The sequence below is a fragment of the Heterostelium album genome, assembly GCF_000004825.1.
Source record: "Heterostelium album PN500 unplaced genomic scaffold PPL_scaffold8, whole genome shotgun sequence".
NCBI classification, from domain to species: Eukaryota; Evosea; class Eumycetozoa; order Acytosteliales; family Acytosteliaceae; genus Heterostelium; species Heterostelium album.
The window spans coordinates 658726-669276 of NW_008805070.1; the positions used below are offsets into that span (position 1 = coordinate 658726).

The 10551-nt window shown below is 32.3% G+C and overlaps 3 protein-coding genes across 3 annotated transcripts; all 3 read left to right on the top strand.

Annotated features, from left to right (window-relative positions):
* Positions 1–458: 458 nt before the first annotated feature.
* Positions 459–629, top strand: PPL_07897 (uncharacterized protein; the record flags this gene model as incomplete). Its single annotated transcript, XM_077398161.1, has 2 exons — positions 459–483; positions 574–629. 2 exons carry the CDS (start codon positions 459–461, stop codon positions 627–629), a joined length of 81 nt encoding a protein of 26 aa, XP_077254269.1.
* Positions 630–2266: 1637 nt separating this feature from the next.
* On the top strand, positions 2267–2721 carry PPL_07898 (uncharacterized protein; the record flags this gene model as incomplete). Its single annotated transcript, XM_020578731.1, has 2 exons — positions 2267–2645; positions 2705–2721. 2 exons carry the CDS (start codon positions 2267–2269, stop codon positions 2719–2721), a joined length of 396 nt encoding a protein of 131 aa, XP_020431195.1.
* Positions 2722–3280: 559 nt separating this feature from the next.
* frmA (FERM domain-containing protein) lies at positions 3281–9739 on the top strand (the record flags this gene model as incomplete). The annotated part of the gene is made up of 8 exons (XM_020578732.1): positions 3281–3433; positions 3502–3775; positions 3849–4043; positions 4140–4952; positions 5776–6072; positions 6151–6234; positions 6313–6798; positions 6882–9739. The coding sequence occupies 8 exons, from the start codon at positions 3281–3283 to the stop codon at positions 9737–9739; spliced, it is 5160 nt and encodes a 1719-aa protein (XP_020431196.1).
* Between the last annotated feature and the right edge of the window lie 812 nt (positions 9740–10551).

A 10551-nucleotide genomic window follows, 5' to 3' on the forward strand; every position in this document is an offset into this window, starting at 1 on the left:
AAATAAAAATAAATTTTTTGTTTTTTTTTTTTCTTTTTTTGTAAATAACGGCTTATAAGAAAAAAAGTTTAGAAAAACTTTGGGGGAACCAACACACAGATCAATAATTGTTTGTGGGTGGTGCAGCGAGTGATTGATTGATTTTCTGGTCTTGGTGATGGATTGGTTTTTTTTTAATTATATTAATCAACAAAAACAAAAAAAAAAAAAGAGTTTATTTTTTTGCAAATTTATATTTTTATTAATAAAAAAAAGGGACCAGACAACACAAAAAAAAACATCACAATACTGATATTAATAACAATGGTGATTGATTTATCATGTTTGCATTGTGAGAGACTCAGAGGGTGTGTGTTGTGTGTTCAGTAAACAATTCTTTGATTTTGATTTTGTGTATGTATTTCAAGAGTAAATCTAAAGGTAGTAAATACCTATAGATCAACAACAGCACAAAAACAATGAAAGAAAAATGGACAGAGATTTGTAAATGATTTAATATTGTGGTGTTGTTGTTCTTTTTTGTTTTGAAGTCTGATTTGGCTTGGTTGATTGTTCATTCAATCAATAATATAGATTTAGAGATGATCAATCTACCATTATTGGCGATGTTTGTTGCCGATCGTTTCTGAAAAGAAACTAAAGGGCAATGCAAAGATTAACTTTGAATTTTCAAAGATACAATTTCATTATTATTGTTATTATTTATTTCGATAATAATCTTACATACATTTTATAAAATAGATTTCTTGGATTTGGGATTTAACAGTAAACAAAACTAACGAACTGCAAAGATAATGAAATAAATTTATAATTTATTTTCTTGATATTTAGATTGAAATTTACAACAATGTATGATTCTTTAATTGAATTATTGACACAAAACTATTCTTTTCTTTTTATTATTTTTTTAAAGAAAATATTTATTTATATAGATTATTATTATTAAAATATGATTGATAATATGATTGGATTTGTTTTTTTTTTTATTATGATTATTAATATACAATTTATAGATTTAATTTTAATAAGCGAATTATTATTTTACTGACTAATTTGATTGATTTTATATTTTCGTACGATTAAAATTTGTATGTGTATTTATAAAATATTTAAATGATGTTTAAATAAAATAGAATAAAAAAAAATTTGTACAATAAATATATTTTTGTAACAACAAAAAACAAAAACAAAACAATCAATTCCATATTAAATTAATAAGGTAGCAAATATTGGTAGTGGATTTGGGTTTGAACAAGATTCTCATAAAATTTTTTTGAAAAAAAAAAACTTTACCATCCTAAATATAGATCACTTGTTTTTTTTGATTGACAAAAAAAAAAAAAAGCAAAAAAAAACAACTTTCGCTGTTTGTTGGAGGATGATGATTTATTCTCTCTGAGAAACAGATTTAATAAAAATTATATATCTTCCAACATATTAAAACAAAAACAAAACAAGAACAAAAATAATAATCGATAAAAATAGACAATCCAATTTTCACACAACAACAATAATAATAATATCAATTTTACAATTAGTTTTTGATTGTGTGTGTAATCGACTTACTTTTTTAATTGTTACTTAAACAATAATAATAATAATAATAATAATATATTTGTTATTGGTGTTCTTGTTTTAATTGTTATTGATTGTTGTTTGTTTGTTTGTTTGTTTGTTTTGTTTATATTTATATATATTTTCATTTATTATTATTATTTATATAATTAATCGTTTTTTTCTTTCATATGAGTTTGTAAATTATATAAACTGCTACTTTTTTAAAGAGCAGTCAAACAGGCATCATCATCACTCACATCACATTCACAATCACGTTATCATTATCATAATCTTTAAATTTTATTTATATATTATAACAAATTATAATAATAAACAACAACAATTTCATAACATCACAACATAACTTTAGTTTTATCATAATTTTATTAACTTACTTTTCTATCTAAAGTAATTATTGTATTCTTTTTTTTTGTTTGTTTGTAAAAATAGTAGTTTTTTTTTTTTTTTTTTTTTTGTATATATATATATAATAGAAACATAGTAGAGGATGGTGTTATCAATGGTGGAACTATGCTTCATTGCCATCATGGAGAAGATGGAGTATAACAATGAAGATCTACAGAGAATACCTTTGAATCTTATTGAAAAGTTGATAAGTTTCATGGTGAGTCGATTGCATCCATCCGATGTTTCCATTCAGACACGTCCCATCAAGATCAGTTTGGTTCGACAGAAGCGTTGTATAACCATGCGATTCTCTATACATGCTAAAGTAGAGCATGTAATACACCAAATATACGACCGTGTAGTCAACGAAGAGAAGCGTGATTTCCTCGAGAAATCTCTACAGAATCAACGAAGATCACAAAGTCCAAGACAATCCACAACAGCAACCTCGACAACAACAACAACAACAACCACCACAACAACTACAACATCAGCAGCAGCAGCAGCAGCAGCAACAACAACAGAAGATGCTATTCAATCATCGTCATCACAACAAGCACTTGATGATATAGATACAGTTGATATCTCTGGTTTCAATTCGTCATGGGGAGAGATAGAGAGATATGGGTTGTTTCAACAGTCTGGACAGTTTAGGAATGCACGTTGGCTAAAGCCAGAGTGTAGTTTGGCTGATTACGATATTGATCCTAATGAAACGTTGGAATTCAAGAATACAAAGTCGACGTTGAAGATTAAGTTTTATGGTCCGTGGGAAAGAGTTGTGCATCCACTACATCAGGGCATGCTGCTTGACGAGACTGTCAAGACATTTATCGTCGACGAATCGAAAACAGTCTCGGAGATCTCAAAGGATCTGGCGGCAAAGCTGTCGCTGCGCTACCCCGAGGAACTGTCGCTCAAGCTCGAGACGGCGCAAGAAGATGTCGGCACGTGGTTGGTGTCGGACTTGACGCTGCCCGAGCAGCAGATAGACCCACTCTACACCACGTTCTACTTGAAGCGTCAGTTTTGTTTTGCCAAAGATATTATTATTGATTTCTCTATGAATCCCGACATGTTACATTTCGTGTTTTGTCAATGTTTTGACGCGATTATCGATGGCTCCTATCCGTGCTCGCAAACCGAGTCTTTTTTGTTTGCTGCACTTCAGTGTCAGATTTGTTTTGGCGACTATCAAAAGGATTTTCAAATCGATTCGATCCGACTCAAGGACTATCTGCCCAGTGAGTACGTAGTTGCCGGACAGCGTAGCGCACAAAAGGAGATTGCTTCACAATATCAAAAGCTGGCTGGAATGACCGAGCAGAAAGCGAAGCTCAATTACATACAGCTCGCAAAGTCAATGAAAACCTATGGTTATACATTCTTCAGAGTATCGATGCTATCCGATGAATATCTTTTCGGTATTTCTTCGGAAACTATTTTAATTTTAAATCCAGAAACAAAGGTTTGTTTATTTAATTATTATTCATTAAAATATAAGTTATTAACTCACTATTTTTTATTTTTTAATAGAATTCAATTCATTTATATTCATTATCAAATGTTAGAAAGTGGCAAGTTTTAAATCATATGTTTTCAGTTGAGTTTACAGATAAGAAAATGAGTTTTACAACTGTGGAGGCAGAGGCAATATCCTATGTACTTTCATGTTATATTCATCATAGTCTGAGAAACAATCCATCCATTCAAAAGCAATGGGACAAAGATTACAGTACTGTTGCAAAGATATCTTCTCGTAGAAGACTATCTACATGTTCAACATCATCTATAGATGATAAAAGAAAAAGTATGACACATATTCATATCCGTTATTTTTAGTCTATTTTCGAAACTAATAATTAATTTATTTAATAATATAGAGGATTATCCTGGAATTGTATCGAAAAAATGTCCATTATATATTGAACCAAAGAAGCAATATATAAATCCATTGTATACTCTGGAGAACAGTGATGATCGCTCCAAAAAAGAATTGTATAAAGATAATAAAGTAACCAAAGTAATGAGAGTTCTAACCGACCTATCTTCAAAGATGATTCAAACATTTTCAAAGAGTAAGTAGAAAAAAAACAAAAAAAGAAAAGAATAGTAGTTAAGTTATTAGGTTTTGTTGGAAAACTAACAACTAATAATATATTTTTATATAACAGATACAACAGTTCAAGAACGTGAAATAATTGTAAAGTTTTCAGATAAAAAAGTAAAGACGTTTGTTGTTGATGAGTTAAAGACTGTTGTAGAGATCACTCAGGAGATTGGAAATCGAGTTGGTATTAAGAATACGGAGGATTTCTCGTTGCAAATCCAGAGTAGCACACTGGTCGATGGTATCGAGCGACAGAGTGATGACTTTTTTGTTGGTAATGGCATTTGGCTGCGGCCCTACATCTCACTCTCTCAACAAAACGTGCCATCCGACGCAAAGTTAATGTTTAAAAAGAAATTCTACTCGTTCGATACTGCCTCTGACGACTGCCACAACGATCCCGTTTATTTCAACCTTTTATTCTTCCAGTCACGTGATGCTATCATCTCGAATACGTATGCCGCTTCGATGGAGGAGTCGATCCAGCTGGCAGCAACTCTGTTCCAAATCAACTTTGGCGATCACAATCCAACCATTCACAAAGCAGGATTCCTCAAACAACAGGATCTCAAGTTTTTCCTTCCACTCGACTGTCTGGAGCTCTGGGGAATGTCATTCCCAAAGATCGAAAAGCACATCTACAAGGAGCATCGCAATCTGCGTGGCATCAAAGAGGTCTATGCCAAATTCAGATATGTCCAGCTGTGTCGCTCTCTCAAGACTTTTGGCGCGACATTCTTCTCTGTCAAACAAAAGGATAAGAATCACAATCCATTTGTTACACCCTACCACAATGCACTGTTGCCATCCAACAGTTCTCTGCTGTTAGGTTTCTCTCGTAAATGTATATTAATAATGATTGCTAAAACTAGAGTAAGTAATTTTAGTTTCTCACATTTTAAACATCTAGATTATCAATGACTAACTAACGGCCATTCTCATGATTAATTTTAGAAATTATTGTTGGAATTCCCATTGACACATCTGAGAAAATGGTCATTTTCAAAGGAACAACAATCGTTTTCACTTGATTTTGGTGATTATTCACAAGGTGTTTTTGTTTTCCAAACATCAGAATCCGAGGAAATATCTTTATACCTCAGTGACTACATTGACTATCTTCAGACTAAGATCGTTGGTAGTCAATCTTTTTTTAACAATGTATCTTGGTAATCATACCTTTATTTTTAATCATATAATTTTATAATTAAAAACTAAAAGAAATTCTTACCCTTTATTACCCGTCAGGATTATTATTATTATTTTTTTTTTGGGTATTTCAAAGATTGATGCTTTAACTAATTGTATTTTGTGCATATCTGAAAAAAGTTGAGAATTTTACAACTCATTTGCGTTGCTCCGGGTATGAACTAAAGTTTTATTGATCAGATCAAATTTTTGGTTTTTCGTCAAAAATAATAATATCAAAGATATTTTTTTGGAAATGGTTTTATAAAGTGTTAAAATTTGTGGCAGATTTGATGTATAAAATTTATAAATATTAAAGTCATTTATAAAATCTTCATTTTATCAAAAATGAAAGTTGAAATATTATTATTATTTCTCTCTCTATTTACTCTGCATATTGTAAATGGTATTTTTTTTTTTAAAACTAAGGCTATAAAAAAATATTTTTTTTTATACCAACTAATTTTTATAACTTTTGTTAACATCAATCAATATTTATCACATCTTTGTAGGTCAAAATAATTTCAAATACTATATCTATCAAACATCTAAATTTATAACTCCAAATAATTCAACTTGTTTGTTCGAAATCAGTGTATATTATGATAAACTACCAAAAGACAATTTCATTGTACCAGCCAATCTAAATTTCAATACCACCTATCTGTGGGGTGCAAATCAATCCACTGATGGAATCATCTCCATGAAACTCAATGTAAATGTACCTCTAAATGGTAACCTCATTGATTTGTCTATTTCAAATTCATCTGGAATCTATTCATTACAAAAAATATCTGTTGTTTGTAAAAGTATGTATAAATTTGAACTTGTTTTTTTCTTTTTTTTTTTAATATCGATATTAAATTTAATATTAATTTAACTATCAGGACCAAATGCCATTACTTCCACTTTAATACAACCAATTGAAAGATCAACCAGTGTTACCAATCTAGAGCTATCCGCATTTTATGGTATATCCACACCCACTTCAAATCTGGAGTGTAATAGCCCGTGCTACACATGCTCATTGACCCTGAGACCAAATATAGCCAACATCTATAGAATCAAACTTACTCCAATGTTTAGAACCAAATATGTTTGTAACTACACTGATGCAAATGGTTTTACCGTGCAGATCACCGATGGTTTTACTCAAACTTCTATTGCTTATACATCTCAACCGTTGAAGGATTTCACTGTGGGAAACATCACAGTAATAGAGCAGAATAACTATCAATATATAAGAAACCGACCTGTGACTATGCCTTATGGTGCACCAAAGAAGAACGTATATGCATTCGCTAATTTCGCTAATACGGCAAAGGAAGTACTATCACGTTTTTTTGTATATACAATCGCACCAACTAGTGATTACGCAGAGATCAGGCCTTACAGTTTGTTATCAGCTAATTCCTTAGCCACCTATCTCAGTCCATTGATTCCACCCGACAGCGCAACTTCACTAAATTTCTATTCACTCAATAGTCCATACAGTTTAAATCAAACTTTCTCTATACCACTGCAAGTAACAACAGGTAATTAATATATCTCAATCAAATTAAAATAACATAATATTATATTATAAATAGATAGATATTGATTGATTATTTTTATTTAGAAAATCTATATGGATGTGTAGTAAACAATATATCATATACAAAGATCAATAATACAGTATTGCTATCATCGAGTATTACAGTGATCAATCCAGTGCTTTCATTCAATATCAACTCACCGAAACCATTTGTTTTTAATACCTACCCAATGGGATTCGGACCAGGAACAGTCAACCTCAATACATCCTTTCAACATAGATTCTCTATTCCGATGTCTATCTACCAATCATTCGCAGAAATATTTTCAACATGCGAAAAGACTGTTACATTAATACCTCCATACGATACCGAAGGGATAGATACAGAACCACCAAAACTAATAAGCTTCACAGTAACATATATTACACCGTATCAATTCACTTATAATGTTAGTGCAAGCGATGATCTCAGTGGAGTCTACTCAATTGAAATTTCACACGGAATCGATGCGGCAAGAGAAGAAGCTTCAAAGGTTACTCTCTATGATTCTAATTTGGTAAACTTCACAATATCCAATACCGATGTTTATAACTACACCTACACCGTTTCGAATGACGGTGTTTACTATCCACCTGGATTCACAGTCAAGCTAACGGATCTCGCTGGTTTGACAAGCACTTTCAAATCCGGCCAATATCTACCGAATGGTCAGTTCCTAGATTTCTTCCCACAGCCATCTCCATTCTACTTTGAAAATGTAACTGCCATAATTTTTATTTACCCCAATGGATTTGAGGCAACCAACGTAACAACCGATGGCGTAGATCAATCTATCATTTTGTCAATGATGTCGGGTGACATGAATCCCGATTTGCAATACAAACTAAGAGTTAGATTCAATTTCTATTCCATACCAGAGTATAATGAAAATTTCATTTATGTCGGATCGTATAGTTCCATGTGGGCATCCTATGTGATACCATTGAAACTTCCAAGATATTTGTTCGATGGTCCTATTTCATTTGATATTCTATCGTCAGAGAATATTAGTTCCAATGCCTTTCCGAACACTTTATATACATATTCCAACACAACTCTTCTATCTCCACCAACTATTTTTGACGATCAGATCAGTTGGTATGGAGACGGTTATAGTACGGTGGTATCTAACTCCTCAACCTTTGTTGGCTGGAAAATGCTTCTTAATTGTTTGTACAACTGTAATACATTCAGTGGTTATGTCGATGTGGTTGGAGACTATGATCCAGTGGTCAAGAGAATTAATCTAACCAATATTAATGACCTGACTGTCAAGTTCCAGGTGGGTGGCAATTGCAGATCCCAGAAATACAGAATCACCAATTCCTACTTCATTCTGAATAAGTTATATGGAACATCCTATAAGCCAGGTATTCCAGAGACATTGAACGTATTTAATGAAACACTAAAGACTCTAGAGATTGTTTGTGATCAGAGTGTATTGGATAGCGAACCACCAACTCTCACTGCTTTTGTTCCATCGGTCACAAGTCTCGATGTAAGGGCGGTGAATTCCAGTTTCACCGTCAGTTTGGACATTCAGGATAACATTCAAATCAAAAACTGGACACAACCAATTGTTTATGTTACTTCGTTTATGGGTGACTTTTTACAGTTTCCATGCTTAGGTTTAGAAACAAATCCAAACTGGACTCTTATCAATTATACATGTCAAATTACTATTCCATATAGATGGGGATCAAGTGATTTCTATCTCTCTGTATATAATATCATAGATAGTTATGATAATATCAATGGATACTCAACCGACGATCTTTTAAATAGTGGATATACTGCTGTTATTAAAAGAATTGATGGTAAAATCAAATTAAATCCGGAACCAACAACCACAACTAGTACTTCTACAACCGGAACATCTACTACCACAACTACAACCACAACCACAACTACTACCTCGACAACTTCAACACCAACACCAAATACCTGTCCAAATAATTGTAATAATAACGGTGTCTGTATTAATTCGCATTGCCAATGTTATCCAGGATATATCGGTAGTTCATGTGGATCTAAAGTCGAACCAATTCCCCAACCACCAATCAATCCTGATCAACCAGTTACAAATGGTACAATCCCTGGTCAGCTATCGACTAAATTCTTTATTTCCATTGGAGAGCTTCTAGAGATTACCGCTGCAGAGGAAGTAGTCAAACAATACAATCTAACTCAACAATCAATCTGGAGTTTAGACCAGCCCGGTAACTCCACATACATCTACACTGCAACTCTACCGGATACACAATCGACTAAGGTCATTGTTACCATCCAATGGTTTGAGAAAGAAACCAACTACACATTCGCCGGCAAGAATATTACACTACTGCCATCTTCCATCAAGTATAACATTGAAATTCAAAACTATGTCTTCAGTGACAAACTTACAACTCTGAGATTGCTAATGTCAGCGGTGTTCCAATCAGAGAACGGTGAATGCTCATCGATTGAATCGCTGAGTAACTCTGACAACAATCTCAGCTGGATTAAACTGCAAATCGACAAGCAATCGTTGTACGGATCGTTCTTGAATGAAGCGGTGTTCGACGGTACTCCCAAGCCAATCTCAACTCGGCTTCTCAATAGGACGTCGGATGCATCGAAATCCGATGTACAAGTGGCAATCGATATCATGCAATTCGATCGGCAAGTACTGATCGATCCAAGTTTCAATGTACTGGTCGACACTAACGGTGCCGGTGACAACGAAGGTTCGATCTGTAAGAAATCCAAAGGACTTTCGATCGGTCAGATCGCAGGAATCGTAGTTGGATCGATCGTTGGTGTAGCGATCGTGATCACCGCCAGCATCGCAATTCACAGACACAGAAGATTCAAACATGAATCTAAATCAATGAGTCGTAAACTTGAAAAAATGAATACATAAATAAAACTAAACTAAATTTAAATAAATTAGATTTTTTTTATTGCTGTTTGTTGACCACATAATTTGAAATTGAATGGAGAAAAAGGAAAAGAAAAATAAAAAGTGGTTGAATCGATGATCCATCGTTTTTGGTTTTCAAGTGGTCTTGGGAATTTTTTTGTTTTTTTCAATTTGTGCAAATATTATTTGTGGATAGTCAATGGATTGGGTATTTTTTTTTTTTTGTTGTTTATTTTTAATTTAATTATCATAATAGTGTTGTTATTTATACCAATAGAATATATTTGTAATATATAGTTAAATCTGTTACAAGATTCACTTCTAATTAATGTAAGGATATGCTAATAATAATATAACAAATATTGTCAATTATGTATGTTCAATGTTTTATATTTTATTTCTAAATATAGTCAATAGAAATAAACAATATGCAAAGAAGAATATCACAATATATTACATTCATATCATATAATAATAAACATTATATAATGTTATACATATAAGAAGAATGTAAAGTAATAGTAGTTATTCAGAGGTAGTAGTTGATTGGTTATTTTAAAATTAGAATTATTAATAGTATGGAGTTGTTGTGATCATCATCTTCATATTCAACTTTATCACAAATCGACATATATTACAAGCAAATTTCATTCAATTCGTAACTAGTGATGGAATAGTTAAGTTAGCACACTCACACAACACAACATTGGGAACTTTCAAATTTAGCACAAACAATCAACAAAAACAACACAAACATTGTCTTCTTCCATCTCCTCACTCGTTCATATTCAAATTATAAGTTTGACTTTTTT